This window comes from Diachasmimorpha longicaudata, chromosome 10 (assembly GCF_034640455.1).
Source record: "Diachasmimorpha longicaudata isolate KC_UGA_2023 chromosome 10, iyDiaLong2, whole genome shotgun sequence".
NCBI classification, from domain to species: Eukaryota; Metazoa; Arthropoda; class Insecta; order Hymenoptera; family Braconidae; genus Diachasmimorpha; species Diachasmimorpha longicaudata.
In genome coordinates this window covers 5,560,997-5,583,892 of record NC_087234.1, presented here as the reverse complement: position 1 = coordinate 5,583,892, position 22,896 = coordinate 5,560,997, and the positions used below count along the sequence as shown (strand labels likewise).

Below are 22,896 nucleotides of genomic sequence, written 5' to 3'. Positions count from 1 at the left end.
TGTGACAAATAATTTCTGTGGCAAAATAATGAGGGGAGAGGTCTGGGAAAAAATATAATTCATGGAAAATTTAACAAAATCGACGTTTCAACAGGATTTCACAAATACGCCTGTTGTTCGTCTGAATTTTATTAGAAAGAAATATTTTGTGTACAAAATTATATATTTTACATGTAGCTCAACATTTTGAGGGAAAAACAATTTAATTACAGGGTGACAATGAACAATGAAAGGGAAATCGACATTTCAAACAAGGGGGAACAAAAATAGTCATCTTTTTTTTTCCATTGAAGTCACAATATCAACGATGACTTTTATTTAGGACTAGAGGACCTCTTTGGCGAACGGCCAAAAAATATATATTACTCATCATCGAAGACGCAATTCTGCTTTAGAAATCCCAAAAAAGAAATATATTTTCATCGAGAGAAATCATTCTCTTTCTCTTAGATTTTTTGTTTTTTTCCTTTTGGATTTTTTTTTCATTTTCTATATATTTTCTCATCTTCAGTAACGAATTTTCAATTTGAAAATTACAATGAAGCAGAATTTTCCTACACAAGTCCATCAGCTTCTCCTACTTGTTCTACTGTACAAAAAAAACATCACGCGTTCGTAATCAAATTACAGTTTCAACAAAAATACAAAAAAAAATACAATTGTCACACAATATTTTTTTTTACAAATATCATAAGTTATTTCCATGCTCGATGCTGTAATAAAAAATCTAACATTAATTTATCTGTACAAAAATTAGTCGTTATTACGTTATTCAGACCTGCTTGAACAAAACTCATCAATTGTTTTCCCTCTCAGAATTTCCCCCAAATTTCTTTAATTATTCAATACTTTTCGAGGGAGAGATTTATCGATGTCACGCCATGCCATTGAATGAATTAACCTCTCATATAATCCCCAATGAGAAGGAACAAATATTATGAAGAAGGTAATCTAGAAACGAAGTAAAAAATACTGGAAATAGATTCCTCTCTGAATTTTTATCCAACCGTAAACTCAACGCCATAAATAATTTTCAAAAATGTTTGAGAATACGAGGCGAGGAGCCGCCATTTTCAAAGCCACCTGTGGCCACAGCACAGACCATCCCCGCAATATGGCGTCCATTCCTGTGCACACCTCGTATTATTAGACATTCCCTACAGTTATTCACGCCCTCCAATTTATTTTTATTTTTTTTTCAGTCAGTTTCTAGAATGTGAACAAATTTTCTAACCTTTCCTTCAAATATTTTCACCACAACCTTCGGTGATACCTAACCTCACTCTCAAATCACAATTTCCCCCTCCACAAAGCTCGACAAACTTGGCAACTCCAGTCTTTGGTGACTCCTGTCATTTAAGATAGTGTCTTCGTCTCGTGGAAGCCCTGACACATGGTGGATCCAAATTCCTCAGCACTTCCTTATTCCTCACTACCTCCTGATTTCCTTCGAATAGCCTGCACATCTCCCTGACAGGGACCCCCTTAGCCCCCCGATTGAGATCGTGAAGTGATCGTGCCCTCTGTTTCCCCTCAGGACTGCTCTTCGCAGACGATCTCCCCAGGTCTTCAGTGCTCCTCGCTAGCCTCCCACCCATCCTCGATAATGACTCAAAAAGGTTAAGTTTCTCCCTCACCGGAACATAAGAATCTACCCTCTGGCACCTCTCCAGCAGCCTGGCGACTTCCTCCTCGCAGGGGCTCTTCGCACAGACCGTCAAGGCAGTGGGGCTCCCGCCAATCCTCACGAAATTCCCCAGGGACCTGTCTCTGGCGTCAAGAACGTCCTTCGAGTCGATCTTAGATCCCCTGGGGCTCGAACTCGCGCGATTCGTCGTTCTCGAAACGGGAATTCTGGAGAGAATGTTGGACGTCAAGTCCTTCGGCTCCGGGGTAATTGGCGGACGAGTCTGGGAAAGTACTTCTGTCTTCAACGACTTCCTCTCCCTCGCCCGAGATCTTCGTTCCGACGTCAGATAATTCGTCTCAACCCTCGTCATTACGTCCATAAGGAGGCTAGAACTCTTGGTGTTGATGTTATTGTTCCTGGAGTCTTCTAGACTTCTGCTGGAAGGAAGGACTCGAGACTCCGTTGGTTTTATCGGTGGCAGTCTTTCCGTGAAGTTGTTGAGATCCACAATGGTAGCTGTCTTGAGATCCTCTTCCCGGAACAAGCGATTTCGAAGCTTCGGGTACCGTACGTCATTGTTATTCTCTTCGGCTCTAGCCTTTCGCCTTCTCGCGTCCTCCTCGAGGACCCGTTTCGTCCGGGCTTCGTTCTCTCGTCTCCTTGCTTCCTTGTACCGTTGGATCCTTTGCTCTCGCGTAGGTGCTTCAGGTAGAGAAATTGTGGTGGTGTTGGCCCCCCAGGGAAGGCTATCATCACTTCCCTCGCTGCTCTCACTACATCCCCAGGTCCTTGTTGGCTGTGTAGCCGGAAGGACAGTGGGGATTGACCGGAAATCACCGACAAGATCTTCGTCACTGGAATTGCTACTTGACCAGCAGCGCAATTCGCTTCTCGCTCGTCTTCGGGTGTCGTCTAGGATGGATGGAGTGTGGAGGGACTTCTCAAGGGGTGAATCACCCAGCCAACAGCGAAGTTCACTTCGAGAACGACGACGCGAGTCCGGTGGACTGTCGGGAAGAGGTAGTGGACCTCGTGGACAAATTGTGAGAATCTCCAGGAAGTTCAGGCAACGCCGAGAGCGAAAGGGAGTCTGACGGACTAGTTCAGCTGCTATAGCACGAACCCAGGACCAGTAGATCGGTTCTGTATCCGCCTGAAATGAAAAAAAGGGGAGATTAATTAGTTTTCGTAATTATAAAAAAAATTAATCGTTTTTTTCAAGTTTTTTTCTGAGGGACCATGGAAACTCTTTGGTGCTCCCCTAGCTAAACGTAGCTAAAAAATAAATTTAGAGGAATAAATTACTCAAAAAGTTACACTTTCAAGATCTTCCAATTTCAGGTACCTTCTCATTCGTTCAATTCTCACGCCCCGGAGACACCGTCAGTTTGCTATGAAAGAAAAATATGTGTAAGACACGGGAGGTTCTATTGTAATAATTTTAACAAATTGAGAATGCGTAGAAAAAACTCACTTCTAATTCCATTATTCTGGTACTATTAAACTTCGCCTTGAGTATTTAAAAAAAATCAAGGTCATCGATAATTAACGAACGTTCGCATAATGAGGCTAATGTCCACTTGTCCTGTTTAACGAACGAACTAAAAAAATTCTCGAATTTTCAGTTCAATTAATTTCTCGCAATAGTTTCATCGTTTTTTTCAGCCAATCGTCGGCAGATTAACAGCAGATCAATCGAAACTATTGACCGTGGTCACAAGATTCGAAAGTCTTGAGAATGTAGATGAGTAAAACAAGCGAGACACCAGTGACCAGTGGAATTTAATTCGTTAACCGGTGAGCGAACCCAGAGACCGAACGATTATTACTATTTTTCCAAAGGAAGTGAAACCAGTCTCTGGGTACAGGGAGAGTTCTTGGGTGACAACTCTTGGCTTATATATATCATGTTTTACAGCGCGTTTCGACCTTCGTTGTAGTTGCTTTAGCTTTTGTGGTATTTCGAAAGGATATGGTGATGAAAAATAACTGGACAACAATTATTTCCGGACTTTTACTCTCACAAGTTGATTATTTCAGTTATTCGAGGGAGATAAATACCAAAGTGATTAAGACTTTCCATTTTTATACGGCTGTTCAAGGATGAAGTAGTCCTCGTGTTTTATTTTTATGGTAAAATTATTGAAATAATTCCACCATAAACAAAACACGTCGAATCAATACTCTCAGCTAACGTAACTCAATTAGTCACACTTTCTTCAATGTTAAATTATCTCGATAACAAATCCTTCTAGACAAAAACACGACAATAAATTTTTCACCGGAAATTTCCTCACCTTCAGAAAATCTTTCCCGACATTTTCCCCCTAAATAATAAATTTTCGAGTTAAATCTCTAATTAACAAACATACATCGACATGAATATTTGAAGTGCAAAGAAAACTTTCTGTGAAGACTTTGACTCGATGTTGGCTGTTAAAATCTCCATCACATTGATGTGACATTCCATTAGTCCGTCCTCAACAAAAATCTAAGTGAAGTGAGATTGAAAGTGTTGCAGATAATTCATCCGCCATGTGCAACGTAATTTAATGTAAATTACCCTTTATCTTCATCACGATCAGTTTTTTTTTCCCCCAACGAACGTAAAACACTTTCACGAGATCGGTCTACATCACGATCACTTCACTCATTTACTTACATGCACGTTAAAATCCCAAACGAATACGCGTAATTATAGCTGTTCTAATTAAACTGAGGGACTATTCATTCGAGAGGTGAACAACGATAAGTTTGAATTTTCCAGTTGTTATACAATATTTATCTTCAGTGAGAATGTAATACACAATTATTTTTCACGGTTGTATGGATTGCATAGTCACACGTATTTGGCAGCAAATCAATTGGTAACGACACACATTTCATATGAATTAACTTCCCACGTGGGTTCCCATGTATACAAATGGTAATTGTCATCCTTGACGGAAAAAAAAAAATTACGATACCAGTTTTTTCGTGTCAAGACATTTTTCATTTAAAAATTCAATTCCCCGAACTATTTCGACTGTGATAGTTCGAGGGGAACTGAATAGATATTTAGTAACACAACTTAAAAATGCAATACTGTAAAAATTGTCCGATAATCAATAAAAAATCAACAGACACAATAGAATTTTCCATTGCATTCGCTGAATTTTTCAGTGAAACTTTATCGTGCGTGAATAAACAAGGAAATAGACTAACGATTATTGTAAACACTCGAGCAAATCTCAACTCATGTATCACGTAATGGCTTTTCTGTGGGAATTTGCACTTCGCACGAATTGATTGAGGATTTCCGGAGATATACCCCAAGATAAACGTTTATACAACCAAAAATATCCCGAGAACAGCTGAACTATTTCAATTCAGCTCGGATTTTGTTGCATCCACCGGGTGAAATCGATAGCCTAGGTTCAGACTATATTTACTAATGAAATTGAGAAACTAGACGGGAAAGGGGAAAAACAAATAGGGGAATTGTTGTGCTGAGAGGCATGAGGGTGCGTTATCGAATATAAGGATGAGCGTTACCCACAGAAAACTATAAAAAACTTTCACAGCTGTGCAATGCTTGAATCATTCTCCTTTTGTAATGACTACACGATATGTTAAACGGGAGCGATGTGCGTTAATTGATGATTATATTGATAACAAGTGGTTCTAGACAAAAATACCACAGAACATTTTTTATTGACGATTTTCGGGTGGAAAAAAAATTTTCGAGAGTTTTTTTTTGACGTATTATTCCTCTTAAGTATATCTATTGTTGAAATATGTAATTGTCTAAATATTTTACGATAGATCCACGACAATTTACCCAGATATTTTGTTTCTGAGATAACCCTCCAGTAAACCAAAATCCTCTTATCAAATGATTGTGATAAAAATTTCTAAAAATTGATAAGACATTTTTGATGAAAACTTTCATCATCTAAAAAGAGATCTGATATTTTTCCCGAGAATCTCTCCCTCCCAAGATAAATATTCCGCACCCGACACTGTATTTTTGTTATCACTCAACTACTACCACTCGACTACCAAGTATATTAATCAAAAATTTTACTCAAACTCCAGCAAAAGACAAACAGCGTTAACCAGCTAGTCAAATAATTACCCAAAATGTAGCGAGTGGATCGCCATTGGTGTTGCTCAATGTAAATCCGAGTGCTAATGCATGTGGCTGACATATTCCTGGCGACGCCTGACGAAGGTTCAGTGCCCTCAGTGCTAGACTCGGTGTTCCCTCGACCCATAGCCAACCCATTCTGATCGATACCATTCTCCTTTCACCAAGATCCTCGACATACAGTTCACCTGTAAAATATCGAGACAAACAAATTATGTCAATTACAATTGTAAACCAGTATCAGTGTCATTTTTGAATCAGTGAATTGAATAAAATTGGAGGCTGAACAATTTTGTCATTATCGTGAGGGACAGCAGTGAAATTGTGATTGGTTTATGTCAATACACTGTATCTTCGGCAATTATTTCGTAATGATTTGTTGAAATGAAACTGTTGTTTCAACGATTGGAGAGATGAAGTTTGTGAAACTGAGATTGATTATCGGATTCAGAGGATCACTTTCTATTGGGGAAATTTTTTTTTTATGTGAAGTCAATCCATTGTGATAGAAAGCCAGATTCCTAGTCTACAATATTGAAAAATACTAGTGGTTGTTAAGTGATTTTTTTCATTATTTCCAATTTTTTCATTGAAAATTATTCCCAATGAACAGTTCAACTTCGTGTTCTCTGCATTGAATGCTAAAATCGTCCATTTGTAATTGAAAAATGAAGGATGAAAGCAGAAATTAAAATGTTAATATTTCAGGACACCGTGGGAGAAACAATATAAAATAGCATGTACCGTTTTTCATTGTTTCATATCTTCCCTCGACTCGTGGAAATTGATGGGAACCTTGGCATGATAATTTTCAGCATTTTGTAAGACATTGGGAGTTTCCATTGTTAATGATGACTTTAATTTTCACTGCAGATTTTATTCCGCTAATTTCAGTTGTGGAGAATGGGAATTCAGTCTCCTTGAATTAATTTTTATATTGTTAATGCCGGAATGGGGAATTATCCGAAGATTGAATACAGATTATTTTCCCCAAGAAAAAATGTTAAATTATTTTTAATTTCTATTTTGAATAAATAATTACCCACTAATTCTAATAATTCATGAGTCTATGATTCATTCAATGAATTCCGCTATTTAATGATGATTTAAATTCATTTTGGCTTTCCATAATTTATGTTAAATTATCATCGAATTGAGAATTCGATTTTTCATGAATTTTTAGCTGATAAAAAGGGAGTATTATTTTATTATCGCCAGTGCACATTCATTTAGAGAGAGTAAATATAAATGACTTCCGACGAAAAACGAAACCAATATCGCCATTTCGACCGGTTTCCGCTTCTATTAATAATTTTTTATTATTCGTTGTGATCGTGTATTCGAGCGATAAATCAATTAGGGATGTCTAGTTCCGTCCTGAAGTAACGGTCATTTCCAACAACGTGCTGATGATAATGGCTATCAACTTCCTGTGAATTCCGGCCATTAATAACACATTGACTGGAGTTTCAAATTTAACTTCCCATTTATTTTTAATACACCCTCCTTATGAATAAATAACAATAAATCCGTGAAACGTAACACTTTCCAATAGAACAAACTCGATTTCTGGTTAAAAAACCGTTTCCCAACGAGAAAAAATGACTGAACAATCCAATTTTAATTTTATTTCTCCAGAACTCCTCAACTTTTGCCTGACCCCTCCTAATTTTCCCCATCAATGCAGATGCTCTATCCTTCCTACCTCATCACCCTCAGCAGCCCCGTCAATAAAAAATTAGACAGTCATGATAGAGTCAGAAAAATGATCCATAAATTTGAATGTACTATCCCCGTAAGCGCTCATCATCACATGCAGTAGATGAGCGCAAAAAAAAAAGCCAAAATTCCGGTTCTGAAAGCCTACGGTTACCCATCACCATTTATCACTTGCGCCTGTTCTACGCTCTCCTGCTTCCTGTCACATCGCGACACATAGTATCCAGGACGAGCGCATTGAACATACCCTTTCGTGCAAACATACGAAATCGCCCCCCTTGTCCCTTCAATCGAGTACTTTAAATACTGTCCTTTTTTTTTCTGGCTCATAGTTGGCTCTATGAATTATTTATCTCAAAATATGTGGATATTCTGCCCTTGAGAAAATACCTACAACGAATTGGCCTCAATTTTTCACGCTTCTTACGAAGGTCTTGAAGCTATTTAATATTTTTTGCTTTTCAGTTCACTCTGTCATTTTTTGTCATCTGACTCGGACTCGTCAAATCCAGGTGGGGATTTATGTATGTGTCAACTCCGTGACGAAGTCGACAAGAGACCAGTTCTTGGCTTGCATATTTTATGTGTGTCTTGGATTTTTTAAAATTTTTCTCTTCCTCGATTTTAGGTGAATCGGCACTAATTCCCCTTTTGTGGGATCTTCCACGTGTTGTATTTTGAATTTCCCCCTCCTCTCCACTGATTTCTTACATGACCCTGGGCATTGTTCAGCGAACAAATTTTGATTACAAAAGTGAAACCTGTAGCGAAGCGATCAAAGGAATAGCACCAAATCCCAGAGAAATACCAAAATTTTCAATATAAATTTTTCTTCCCATGAAGCACAGAATTTGTAACATTCCCCTTTGCAAACCTACGCCCTATCATCGTCATTCAAAATTCCAAACAATTTTTTAAATGAACAATTAAACCTGAGGACACCGTAAATGGCGATATTACGAAATAATGATTAGATTTCATCGATGGTAATTGGAAATTAATGGCTCCTGTGATTGCAACCGACGCGAAATGAAACCCCGGAAGGAACAGTCTGGTTGACGGTGCGAGTTAAAGTGAAATGCGATAGACCCCAGTCGATGTGAAAGTGACAGAAAAGACCACACCATAAAATGAAAAAAAAAAAGAGAAAAAAAAACTTGTGGAGAATAGGATAGATGTTAAAATCCATGCGGCATTCGTGCCGACGCTGTGGAAAATAATGGGAGGTGCGGTGGACCAGTGTCAGTTGTCACGAAACCGGAAGTGTTGGAATAGTAGGAGGACAGAAATAGAACGGTGAATTGGAATGAAAATACTAGCCGGAAATAATCATCCCGATGAAAGTCAAGAGGAGATAATGAAAAAATAGTGAATAATCGTGAATGGCCCATGGACGATTGAATGTCAGGGATAATATTGAGATGAGTAGACGGAAATTGACGGACATCTTGACTATATACATCACAATGTACTGAAGGTAATCGGCGATTTGTAAGCAGAACATTTGGATTTAATGTTTCATTCAATGGGGCCTTGATGAATGGGTTTTTTAAAGGTACCATATAATCCTTCGACGATGTAGGCTGACCTGATGGGATGACGGATGAAGGTCAAATATTACTGTCATCTTCGTATTGTTTTGACCACTGATGTACCGACTTCATATAAGTTTCAACGAAATTGATAGTCTCTCCGATCGTAAAAAATTAAATCTTTACTGGGTTAATTATTGAAACGATTATAAAAAAATTTACTTGCAATCACCTGAAATTTGCGACTCCTAAGGTAATCCGAGAAGATACGTTATTACGACTCATTGCCTTCCCTTCCTATTACGAAAATATAATAATCATAAGAATGAGAAGGGAATCGATCAACTTCCCGAGGACAAACACCTAAAAAACCTCATCTTGACAAGCCCAAATCACTGGTAGAAATCAATCAAGCCATATATCTTCACTTCCCTCAAACGTGTGCTTCCCCTCACCACAATTTTATCATAATTAATAGAAAATTAATATACTCATTCCACTTACGAGTTCATCACGGTCGTGATGCCCCAACGAGTAAATACCATCACTTCCTTATCCTCAATTAAATACAATATTACCAAGTAACATTAAACAAACCTCGTGACTCGTAATATCGGTTACGAGTTCACGCCACACACATCTACCATAATTCCACCTATAAATTTTTTTTTTTACTTTTATTAAGCTTGTAATTATTTTCGTATGCGCAACTACATAAAGAAGAAGACGAAACGGTGCCTCCTCTCTGCTAATTGAACAACTTCACCGTTAGCCATCTACAACGTAACTTGCACAAAGTAGTGCAACTATTTTTTGTTACCAAAGGGGTATACGCAATACGGTCTGCTGCACTTGTGTAAATTTCCTAGAAGTAATTTTTTTTTTTGCATTAATTAGGCTTGTTAAGTAGAGGCAAATTTTTTAGTCGAAAGTACACTACGTAACATTCAATATTGACAGTGAAACACTCCAGCTCTGGTAATGATATCTCGATTAATCAAATACTGAATTCAAGGTGTCAATCACAAATCGGAGGGAGTGAAATTTCTAATCAGTGTCATGATCTTCCGATTAATTTTCAATAAAAGCCTCACAACGATGATTAAAAAAAATATATATATTTTTAGAAACTGAACGTTGTGACAGCCCTTTCTAATTTAAGCGCATGAAAGAGTGGACATTGAGATTAGATGAGGATAATCTCCTATGGGCATCATTACCGTAGGATTAAAAGGTCCTAACTGTCAATTTTTTTTCACTTTCCAATGTACAAATCGATTTTAACTGTCAATAACCCGAGACTGGCAGAGTGAAGTTCATTGATTTTTTTTTTCATTTTGAAAAAGACCTGATTCATATCGATGGCACTCTTATCACGAGATATTCAGGACACAATAGATTCATCTCTACCCCATTCCCGGCTTTTCCTGTTCTTTTTTTCTTGACAATGACACTCTTTTCACTCCTCAGTGAATACAAAAGCCGGTGAAAACTATAAAAAGGCTCTTGAGGCTAAAAATACCCTCTCGCGTTACATCAGAAGCTCAATAGCCCGAAATGATTCTTTTCAGTACTTCCTCACCCGTAAATTGGAACTTTATTTTTCTCCCACCAAACGAGAGAAAAAAAACTTAATAAACTAAACTACAATCGATCATTCAATGATGCCCTACGCTGAAATATCTTCATAGTTGAAACAAAATCATGAGAAAACCCTCCCAGTGTTCGATATTCTGTAATTGCGAAGGTTGGACAGTGACCCAATGCCAAAAAAATTGAAAAATTTATTTGGACCATACGACCGATGAATGCACAACTGTCTGCCAACGCACAAATTCTATAGGGCCATTCCTCAAAACCATTAGAAACCTCCACGATGAATTGAAATGATCAATGATGTTCCTTTAAAAACCACGGACCCCACTCTGGTGACGCCCAATAGGTAAAATCAATTCTTCATGACAGAGAAATATCATGTTTACCGAGGGGATCATCAGGCCCCCGAGAAAGTCGGCATTCGCGACTCTGCCTGACCATAATAGAGACTAGCATCATTATTCTGATGAGCAGACGGTCATCCTAGCTCCATTAATTTGAAAATAAACAGTGGTTTCCTCCAAAGGAGCAGCTGAAGCGAGACCGTTGAAATGATCAACTTTTACAAAACCGTAAAAACAAAAATCATTTTTTTTTACGATTAATAATTTAAAAATTTCCGGGAGTCCGATTTGTCTTAACAATTAACATGCAATCGAATAAATTTCCTCACAACTATTACGTGAACGTCAATGAGAGATAATGATCATCGGTGAAAGTCCTAGACGAACAATAGCCGTTGGTGAAGACAAATAATTAAGAAGGGGAATTTAGGAACACAAATCCGTTGATTCAAGTGGGTTATGGTGGCACTGGTAGCCCCGCTGGGTTTTAACTGACGTGCCATACCCATTGCCATTCATTCTAATCGGTTTTACACGACAAATTACAGCTGTGCAAAAGAGGCGCGAGGACGCATAACAATGTTATTACGACACACTAATTTTCCCAACTGATGAATTTTCATGTCTTGTGGTGGTTAAACAGTCAGTGACACCCCAGGATGTCGAGACGGAATGACAGTTGGTGCCGAGGTCACGCTACCCATTCGAAAATTTCATTCAACTGGGAATACCATCATCCATTTCGTCTCAGTCAACTTCCCCTCAACGTTTGATTTTCTAATCCTTCGGTGATAATGACTGCCAACCGCTGCCGATCATAATTTTGCTCCCTGAGACTCCACCACGATGAGAAACCCCAGAGAAATGTGATCTCTACTGGCACCAATCCATGGCAATATCGTAAAATTCCCATGACCAGAATTTTCCATCGATCAGGATCAGAACGTCCGTAACAAAACCTTTCAATCCTGTTTACACTTTCCACTTTTTCCTGTTCCCCTTCGCTGTCATTGGGCTCGACAATTCTCAATATCACCACATTCTTTTCCATAAAAACCCGTGCAATTTGATTTCCATCAAGCCCCCAAAGTCCCTATGTTTATTTAGCCACTGGACCTGGATTTTTGCGGCCTAGAGGGGCGAATACCTCTCTTTGAACTATTATTTTTCCCCTCATTCCTCTCTTTTCCTCACTGGATAATAGAATAAAGGTAAAGGCTTGCGGTAGAAACCTGGTTTACAAAACTGGATATGAATGTTTGATGGGCTGAATTCTTCCTACTGTATTTTCATCTCTGTCATTTTTATTTTGTCTCTGAGGGCTGAAGGCATTCCACGTACATGCAAAATACCATAGTTAGCAGGTCTTTTTACTGTTCACCAGAAACCTGCCAACAGGTTTTAAATCCATGTGTTTTTACGTATTTCAAATTTTTTTTTTTTTCTTCAACCTTCGAAACTCTTGAATAGTCGTATACTCGTCTTTGTTGGTAGGTGTTTGAGCATAAATAGCCCTGTAAGGCATATGTCGTAGCTTTGCCGAGAGGAAACAAAGAAGTTTGAAGCGACAAGCGCCACTTGGTGTCTTGGCAAGCGGAAAGAAATCCAAGAGTGTGAAGATATTGCTTGGCTTTTTTTTTCATCTCTCTTTCTCTTTGCCGCGGGGTTGTATTCCAATGTATATACAATGTGTGTATGTATTTTTCTTTCGTTCTACCCTTTTTTTTTTCTAGGCTCAGCTGGGGCTTGGCCACTCACACTGCTTGAAATTTATGGTTCCGGTTCCCTTCGCTTGGGAGCTCAACATACGGTCTCGATGTAGGCTGTGGCCTACTACCACCTGCAAATTTTAACCCCCTTGCAGTTATCAGAGAATTACGGTGTGTGGAAATGGCTTTTACAAAATTCTTTTTGAAATTTTAACGGTGGGAGAATTATTCAATGTCACTAAATTCACGGTTTTCACAGTGAAAAACGATTCGTTATGGTGTCAGTCACAAGTTATGATTTTTCCCTATTTTTCCTATTCGATAATTCACGTGAAATCATGGGTAAGAAGTTGGCTCAAAGTTGGATTAACCAATAGATTATTTTTTAGAAGAAAAAAATTGAATGTCTGCACTTTCACAAATGCAAGATTGTTACTGAATTTTGTCGATTATTGAATAGGGAATTGCGTTTGTCGGTTGCTGCTGGTCTTGATAAACCATAGGTAGAAAGTTAACTGTCGTTTATACCGTGCATCGGAGCCGATCGGCACGCCAACACGACTTGTTAACCGCTCGAATAACGATTTTCGATAAAGCCACTCTCCTTCCTAATAATTTCTCTCGATATCCATGAAAATTTTGAAGTTGTAAATTCAATTTTTTATGTAACTGATCCACCGATTTTTCATAAACCAATAAAACTATTTATCCATTTGAAAAATATCGGAATTATTATATTTATCTGATTGATTTCCATCATCCACTCGGACTTGTCAAGATTACATTTTCTGGGAATTTCTCTCCGGCAAAATAAACCATATCATTGAAACGCCCTAAAAGGTCATTTTCCTTGTAGGAACCGTAAGACAATGGTTTCATTAAATAATAGTAACCCCTAATCATCGGTACGAGTCTGCAGTGCTAAAGAAGATGAAGAGGATGAGCGATTAGAAGATCAAACGATCTCTCTCCCATTAATAATTAACGTCAAAATTCTCCAGAAAATTAATCACTCAACGTTTCTCAAAATTTCTCGTTTTCAAAAACGAAGAGAGGCATGACCGGTCTGTAGCAACTGGTCCCCCACTGTTATTCTCACCAGGAGACATCTCAATCATAATCATCATCAGTTGATATCCTCTCTGGCCGCTCCGGCCAAGCCACTGGCAGATCAAGATAGCATTCTACCTCGGCTCTAAATTTTTCTCCTCATCCTTTCATTTTCTTCACCAGGGATTATTATGCAACAGCTGAGGGGTCTTTATCCGCTATTAGGGACCGAATAAAAGGATTTGCAGGATTTTTTCAAAAGTTTTTCATCCCTGATATCAAAAGCTTCTTCAAGCGATTTTAAGATCCTGAGATAAATTTTTCGTTGGTGAGAAAAATTTGAATGACTTTTCGTTCGAATTTATTCATCGGCGGAGTTTATTTTGGGAGAATGAAAATTGATGGATTTTTATTGCATCTTTTTGTCATGTCCATGATGAACCACCTCAGGTACACGAGAAAGGTGAAAGGTAGAATAGACGGGGTTAAACCGAGCATAAGGCAAGGATTCGATTTGTTTTGAAGGGCTCGTGGTGAACCGATGGATTTGATTGAATTATTTGTCATCTTCCAACCAGTATCAGAGGGATTCCCTTATGGGGATGAGGTTTCCCATCGATTCTGATGACTCCGTGTTATTCCATAAGTGTGAAAGGACAGCATGCTGGGTATAACTGGTACATGGGTAAGTTGGCCTTTTTGTACATATTGAAAATAAAGGACCAGTTACTCTCTGTAACCACTGAGTACCATCAATTCATTTCCCTAGTGGTATAGGAATTCTGGTTTTGGAAAAGAAATCAAATTCTTCCAGACTATTTTGGCGGTTGATATGAGAGACGGGTGAGTTTACGTTGCAAGATTTAAATTGAGGTGGCAATTTAATCAAGACTTGCAGATGAGTAATAAATAATTAATTGCTTCATTTCGTGATTTTATTAATTGTCAGGACGATGTTATTTGCTAATGGCTGCGAAAAAAATTTGCTTTTGTAATGATATCTCTCGTTGTTGCTAATTTATGATAATCCCCGATCCTATGAAAATACGGTGAATTTTTTTTGCAAATTATGTGACGAGTAGATTAATACTCATATTTCTCAACACGAACATGGAATTCCATTCATTTGCGGAGAGTAGTTTCTAACCACCACTTTTTGTTCATTAATTTTTCAGGATAATTGCCCGCGAAGGATGTAATTAACAAGTGCTCAACGACATCAAGGTGAAATATAAAGCACATCAATAATAAATGTTCTACAATAATTTTTCCATAAAATAAAACGTTGAATATTTTTGCATAAATTCCATAATGCTTCATTAACTCCATGACTCTGGAAAATGAGTGTTATTAATATCGAGAGAAGATTAATTATCAATCTAATTTTATTTTCAATTCAGTAACGAAGCGGTAAAAAATTAATTTCTTCTCGAGTCGCCCTAAAAAAATTCTTAGAAAAATTGGACTATCTGTCCCCTTAGCTAACGGCCGTGACCTACACTGATCTTTCGTGTTGAATCGATTTGCTAAGAAGAAAAAAAAGAAAGTCTCCACTAGAACATGATAATCCCATAAAAATCCCAAAAACTGAAGTTTACAATAAAACGAATTTTTTAAGTCAATTTTAAATGATTAAAAAATTAAATTAAATTGGACCGAACATCTCGTTAGTTAAACTGTTAATCCCCTCCGTAAACATCAAAACAATTGAAAAGTTAATTTTCCATCCTCACCCCACGACTTTCTCCAATCAAGCGCAGTAATAATTTTGCTATTTAATCCGGGGGAATTCAACTACCAAATGGCTGTGATGTCTCTCTTTCTTTTTTTATTTCTCGCTCGATGGGCGACTCTTGCAAGTAGTGAACGACTCACACATCCGTGACGTTCCACTTATCTCGGGACATAGCGGAATGCGTCTGGTTAACCCAGATATACCGAAAAAAAAAAATGAAGCACTGGGTCTTGCTGTAAATTTTGGGGTCCATTCAGAGGAAAAACGTGATGAATAGGAATATCTCTGGGATTTTTCAAATCTATATATTTTTTAAAAATTTCTCTCATGAACCCGCGCTCTTCCGTCGAATGAAAGAATTCATCGCGAGAGATTATTTCTCCATCGGCCTATTATCAATTAGAATAATCGCCGGAGATTTTTCTGAATAAATGTGAAAACTTTCTCATGGAATTGACGGTCTCGATTGCCTCTCCCATTATTCGGGAAATATTGGATATTATTGGTGTTATGACAAATGTTTTCAATCATCTTCCGCCTTCCATATTTCGTAGTAATAAAAACTTCACGATTTTTCACTCACTGATGACTGTTATTTCCGTAGAAATTAGAAACCAACATTTTCTCGTGAAGTATTTTTTTTCCACAATTTCTCTTTACTCCATTCCATCGAGATGATTATTGTCACTCGAGTTTTAACCACTGAGACCACATTATTCTGTCCGCTCAGAGTCAAATGGGCGTATAAATCGTTTACCCATGAATTTTCCAAAATTATTATTCAAATAAAGTCTAATAAAAATGGAGAAATAATTTTTTATTATCGCCACACCCGTGAAAAACAATTCGCATGTCCTGTTCGAGTCAAATAAAACTTTTAATATTTTTTTTAACTGAATCAATGAATGTCACGCCTATTACTTCTGAATGAATGAAATCGTGAATGAAAAATAGTGGAATTGGCCGTAATTTACAGTATTTAATCCGCTATTCATTTTCAGTTATTTCTGAACACGAGATAAATCACTTGTCATCACTGTCTGGCTCCCAGCAATGTCTCGCTGTATGTTGACGCATTGTACCGCAATATGCCACTTTATCGTTCATCATATCGCACAACTGAGGCAAATGTACGCTGTATTGTGTATGTGCAGGGCGGCATTTTATTTATTTTTTTTTCATCTCGCACTAGCGTCCTCAAGTAATTGCATCCACTCGCGTGGGTTATGCCTCATGGTGCCTCGTTAGACTGTCCGGTAATTACAATTTCAGTTAATTCGACGATTTATTTGGATCTGTCGTCACGAAAGAAGATGAGCAATTTTGTATCTCTACTTGAAGTTGTCAGACAACATTTGAGAGTTGAAATCGTGATTTTGAGCTTCGATATCTTGCAAACTAATGCTCCGATTTAAATGTCTCACGTCTCGTTTTCAAGATAAAATAAATATCCAGTTCTGGTAATTTTCATTATGACAAGAAACCGTGATTTTACCATTTTTTTTTGCAGTGGAATTTTTTGATTATTTTATTAACCGCAAGGGTTCGTCTTGTTGCTGAAACGAAAATAAAAGTGTTTTGACACTTCACGGTTAATTCGAATCCAGATATTTTTTTTTCCCCGTCAACTTGTCCCCGACATTCATATGGACATTGAAGAGACGAAACCCGATTCATCGTCACCCCGAAAAATTCTCGGTTGGAATGAATGAACGGGAATAGAAAGATGATACTCTATTATCCAACTGTCCCTTTTTGGGAACAACCCCAGTATCCAAATGATTCTCGCTGTTCTCAGGAGAATCTGTCGGCGATGCAACGCAGTGGAAAATTACTTGTCTTGCGAGACTGGACGAAGAATTGAATAATTAAGATTCAAAGAAAAAATACAAGATGAAAATTCGAGTCATTGAAATATTTCTAATTTTCAAATGTGATTTCTATTTTGTGAGTAACTGTATCCTTTCATCGACTTTATCTGCGGTCAGAAAATACTGACATGGAAAAAGACAACATGAGGAGTTTGATCCCGAGATTTCACAAATTCCATAATTTTCACAACCGCTTTTCCCTCTGGTGACTGGTATACCGGAATAACCAGACGTCTCGGGGGATACGGATCCCCATAAAATTATTTTTCACCTCGATACATGCCGCATTCGGGGCTACATAGGTAGCAGCGCTTGTTGAGGAAAAAAAGGAGCTTATGGAATCTATAGAAATCCGGCTTAAGGGGTCGAGAGCTCGAGAGTGAGCGCCCGTGTCCCATATTACTGCCAACACCTATCTTTGCATCTGTAATTCGCGTGTGGACGTTTAAGTACCGAAGATATTATACTGACATGGGGACAACCAAAAGGACCCCGAAAACGATACTAATGAGAAAGTCTATTTACGAATAAAAATGCTTTCAAAAGAATTTTAATTTCAATTCAAGAAAAAAAAATTATAATAGCACTCATTAATTACATTTACATCGCTTAGAATTCATTCATCACATTAACAGGCCCCGAGAGTAAAACAAAAGCTGGTGGAGCTTCAGGGAACCTATTTATGGCGGTATCTCCACCTCGTAATTTCCAACATTTTTAAAAATTATTTATCACTCTCAGATGATGCGCAACTTGCTTCCCCTGCTTTTTATAAAATGAAAAATTTATTGAAGCCATCTGTCAGATTATTTCATTTATTTCCGGCTGATAATTCGGGGCGCAAAGTCTTCCCGGCACTTTAACAATCTCTTTTACCCCCTCGAGACCACCACTGGTACGGAATGCAGCCTAAATAATGTTTGGAAATTCAATCCATCGGCTTTTTAAATTGGCAAAAATGTTGATAGAGGCATAAATCAGTGTTCACGGTCTGTATACGTACGCGGATATGTGTGTTACCCATGATTGGTGGCAGTTGCGGTCAATTCGTGCGCGCGTCTCAACTATCAGGGGGCGAAAAAATTAGGGACGAATTTATTACTGAAGCCAAGGAATCAACGAATAAACTGCGGAATTTTGTTTGTCTGTGGAGAATATTACTCCATAAACTTGTTATCCAGATAAAAATGAAGATGATATATCACTATTTTTTCCCCCATGATTTTTTTCACGGTTATCCTTGAAGATCAATAACAAAAATTCATTGTAAATGATTCATCTACATTTTCTATGAAATTCACGTTCTCTTTCCACTTTAAATCCCTAGAATTCTTGATGGAATTCAATCCGAAACTGAAAATGTATCTCACGGAAGTCAAACACGCAATAACCAACGGCTTCTCCCTCAACCCCCCGCAACAACTAGTATTTGCACTAAATAAAATCCCCCAGTTGTTGGAATGAGTGAAACGATTAAAAATTCACGCTTGTAATTCTGGTATCTGGGCTAACCGCGTGTAACGGGATAGTTCTCTACGTGGTTTTGTTCGTTTAACCTCCTCCATTTACATGCAAACATCAGGTAAAAACAATAAACACTTTAACCTGAACTTGAAAACAACATCACGCACAAAAATATAGAGAAATATTTAATAACTGAATTTCAAAACATTTTTCGCAAATTCTGAAGCATTTGAATCATGTAAATTAACAGAATAAAAAATTACCTAGTTTCATTAATTAGCATTTTTTGCAAATTTTGGAGCTAAAAATATGTAATAATCAATTTATACGGAATTTTAAAGGCCACTGGGCAAAACGGTTTTTTAATCAGCAATATTGCGGGAAACGGAGCGGTTCAAGGTCGATTGTCAATAATTTTCGAGTTCTTGACCCAGAATTTCCGGTAGAGGACATTCTTCGGAGGCTGTTCTCTCAATTTTGAATTTCACAATTTTTTAAAGGCCACAGATGCACGGGAGGGACGCGACACACGTGTTTTGCCTATTGAATAACATAAAAAAAAAGGAAGGCAAAAATGCCCGCCAAGCCCTTGTTTGTCATCCTCCAACGCGTGTTATGCGCTTGCCGATATATATCTATAGAGGGAATGAATGGAAAATCCATTCACTTTGCTCCGTCCTTTAAGACATACTGATTTTAGCTCGAGTAAAAGTCAAGGAAATATGGATCTATCTGCTGCAAGACTGTCTATGCGATACAATTTAAATTTCTGATTTTTGAGAATTAATCGATTATGAAGATATTGTTTTTCTATAGATGAATAGGAAAACTGATCCTCCGTGTTTACAAGGGCATGAAAATCCCCTAAAGGTTTGAAGGAATGTATCCTTTTGAAAAAAATGTTGAAGAAACGAGGGCACAGAGTCAAGGCGCTCCCACCTCGTATTCTCAAACATTTATTAAAATTATTTATCACTCCCAAATGACCACCAGCTTCCTTCCTGCGGTTTCTACAAAATGAACCAATTGTGAGACCCATCATTTCGATTTTTTCCTTCCTCACCACCTCGTAAATCACAGGACAACGTTTTTCCCGCATTTTCCCAGTTCATTTGTCAGCCATTCAAAAATTTCACGATTCTTATTTTATTTCTCTCGCTCTGTGGGGCACTGGAACCCTCCCCCCTTCTGTTAGAATTAAACCATTGGGGCGGGGGGAACTCCTGCAGATCCTATAAGATGTCTGTCATATAATAGTCTCCCCATTCTTTTTCATTCTCCTCGTCTCAAGCACCAGTCTAGGGCCACTTGCATTCTTTTTCTCATGGACTCATGACGTTTACGCAAAATGTGAGTCACACCCTATAAAGCCACTACTTATGGCTCTGGGAGGGGGAGAGGTTGTGGGTTTCTTTTATCTTTAGGCAGTGAAAAAAGCGGATATTAAGAGACTTGAGGGGGATCGCACATGTGGAATCTGCGGGGGAAAAAGTGAGAGCGAATTTTTCGTGATGAATTTATCAAATGGCACTTTTTCGTCTGTTCCCTCGTCGTTTCAAAAAATTCTCCCTCGGTATTCAACCGGAGGGAGTTCTTATGGAGCCAAAAATAATCCGTCGAATACAGTGTTACGACTTCTTTGTCCAAGAATTTTATCATTTTAACGGGTCTGCAAACGCATTCAGCTAAATCCGAAAATTTCCAAACTAGTGAAAAAGATAAGTATTAACAGTCTACGAATGCCCTCGTAAAGCTGTCAAGAATACTGAGACGTTTCGAGGAATCCAAGTAGACATCAACAAACTGGATAACAATATCGTTCCCGAAATCAGAGGGTCCTATTGACTTAAAGTAGCCACTAGCCCCTGTGGATTCGGCATCTTACCAATAATCCCCTTCCTCATCATGAATAATCGTGATATGCCTTTTACAATAATTCATAAAGAAAATGTTATCTTGTTTTCCTCAAAAATTATTTCGAATATTCATGAACTATCGATGACTCAGGCGCTCGTTGCTTCGTAAAATTGTTGGTAAGTGCTAAACGACCGATAGCGATTATTCACGATTTTTTTCACTTCGATATTTGATACTTCATGCCGTCCCTAAGGGGCTTTCAAAGTGGAAAAGTTGTCAAATTACGAGGGAAATTTTGTATTGTGAATTCAATCAAAAATCTATTCAAAAAATCTGAAAAATAGCTGTCAAGAAAAGTTCTCTTTTTAAAAATAGGATCAAATCCTCTGATCCTACTTTGCTGATGATAAATAATTTTAAAAGATGTGTAAAACTGCGAGGTGCTATCGCCGCCATTTTAAAAGCTCCTCATAACAGAGGGAGCTTCACCCTCTAGTCCCGACGCCGGAAAAATTTCATAAAACACAAATGAGCCCCAAATTTCCTCTCACCTCGGATTTTCGTCTCCTGCGGATCCATGGGGGCGGCACGTGGGCGATTCTGCTGTCCAGGTTTCTTCAGCAGAACCCCCACAACCTGCGGTGCCATCATCATCACCACCAAAATCCCAAACAAACCTCCTAAGGGGCTTCACAGGAGCTCCATAGCCCTCAAAACTCACTCTCACCAGCACAAAAAAAAACCGCACTTAATTCTCCCAATCACGTTAATTACCCCCGTCACACAAACACAAAATGGCCACCATTGTATCCACCGATAAACTCCATCCACCAACTGTTGAGCCTATTTATTTAATTCTCCCCCTCGACTCTCACTTCATTCGACCGATTATTCCCAACTCCAAGGCATTTTCTCTGTTTATCAACACCGTTTGATTGACCTCACTCACACCCCCGCCGTATTTCCATCGCACGTGCGATGTTCGCGTTCAACCGGAAGAACGAAAGAGCGAAAAAAAAAATTCTATTTCACACGATTGATGAAGAGGTTAGTCACACAAGAGCACGCGAATCAGCAACTATCTCTCTACATTGTAACTCGGTTTACTAGTGTCGTTCTATTTATCTTATTTTGTGTTTTCCTTAGCTAGAGACAATTATCAACAGTCCAATGTCTCTCCTGTTGCACACCCGGCGTACGACTGACCGACAAGCGGAAGAGTGTCGACTGCGAGAGCGGAGACACTCTTATCCCCACTTTATTTTTGCTTTCCTCTTCCGTCTCCCTCGGGCTCGTATCGTGTTGACGGACTCTCTCCCTCGGTCCTCTCTCTCGCTCTCTGTTTTCATTCCCGATTTCTTCGTCACACTTGTACTGGGTTTTCGGTGGGCTTGTGCGTATGATCGAGGGGCCAGAGGGGGAAATTGTCATGGTATGGTATGCTGTGCGTCTATCTTTGAACACACGATTCCCCGTGCTATCAGTATGTGAAATGAGAATTTTTCTTGCATTTTATTTTCACGAGGAAATCGCTAAAATAGACCGAGCGCACGCTGAAGAGAAAAATTAATATCAATGTGGTAAATTACAACTATTTATTTTCCCGAGAGTTTATGGGGGATTGGTTTATTGGAGTTCCCCAGGAATTGTGTCGGGTTCATTTCTAAAATTGATTTTGAAGATATCGAAGGTTAAACCGTTTGTTTTTTTCAAATTTGATCATTTGATTGCGGGAAGACGACGTGAAAAAAATTCATGAGTAAGCAGCGTCATTGTACGCATAATAAAATTTGGTAGAAAAAAAATGGTTATAAAAACGGGCCAAAATCGTTAGAAAAATCTATTGGCCTTTTATTGGATGATATTTAATTAATTAAATTATGCTGTTAAATTTTTTTGTCCATGTCAAGGTTTATTTCTCGGAGAACTGTTATTTTTCAAAATATGAGTTATTTAGAAATGAAGCAATAACGCGGTTTAGGCTTCGATAAATTTATGTAGCCATTGCCAGGTGATCAGAATCCGCATAAACGGGTCGAAATGCCTGCAGAATTACGCCAACAACATTCATCGAATTCTCACCTTTCAATTCACGCTCTCTTGGACTTTCTCAAGGGACAGGAAGATCAAATAGGGAATTTTGATCACTGGAGGGTACTTGCGGATACTGAGAAAGAGTTTCTAAATGAATTTATGTGGAGCGTCATAAAAGACGCTTTTTGGTACGACGTGAACGTAGCAGTGGGTTATTTCCACAAAA

General features: G+C 38.3%; 1 protein-coding gene across 3 annotated transcripts; it reads right to left on the bottom strand.

Annotated features, from left to right (window-relative positions):
• Positions 1–64: 64 nt before the first annotated feature.
• Positions 65–21,853, bottom strand: LOC135166516 (uncharacterized). Of its 3 annotated transcripts, none has more exons than XM_064128803.1 (3): positions 21,188–21,853; positions 5,748–5,947; positions 65–2,783 (listed from the first exon to the last, which is right to left on the bottom strand). In XM_064128803.1, the coding sequence occupies exons 1-3, from the start codon at positions 21,288–21,290 to the stop codon at positions 1,353–1,355; spliced, it is 1,734 nt and encodes a 577-aa protein (XP_063984873.1). In that variant the 5' UTR covers positions 21,291–21,853; the 3' UTR covers positions 65–1,352. The 3 variants fall into 3 exon arrangements, with proteins under 3 accessions (XP_063984873.1, XP_063984874.1, XP_063984875.1); XM_064128804.1 differs by lacking the exon at positions 21,188–21,853 and adding an exon at positions 6,504–6,646; XM_064128805.1 differs by lacking the exons at positions 5,748–5,947; positions 21,188–21,853 and adding an exon at positions 2,948–3,021.
• Positions 21,854–22,896: the final 1,043 nt, after the last annotated feature.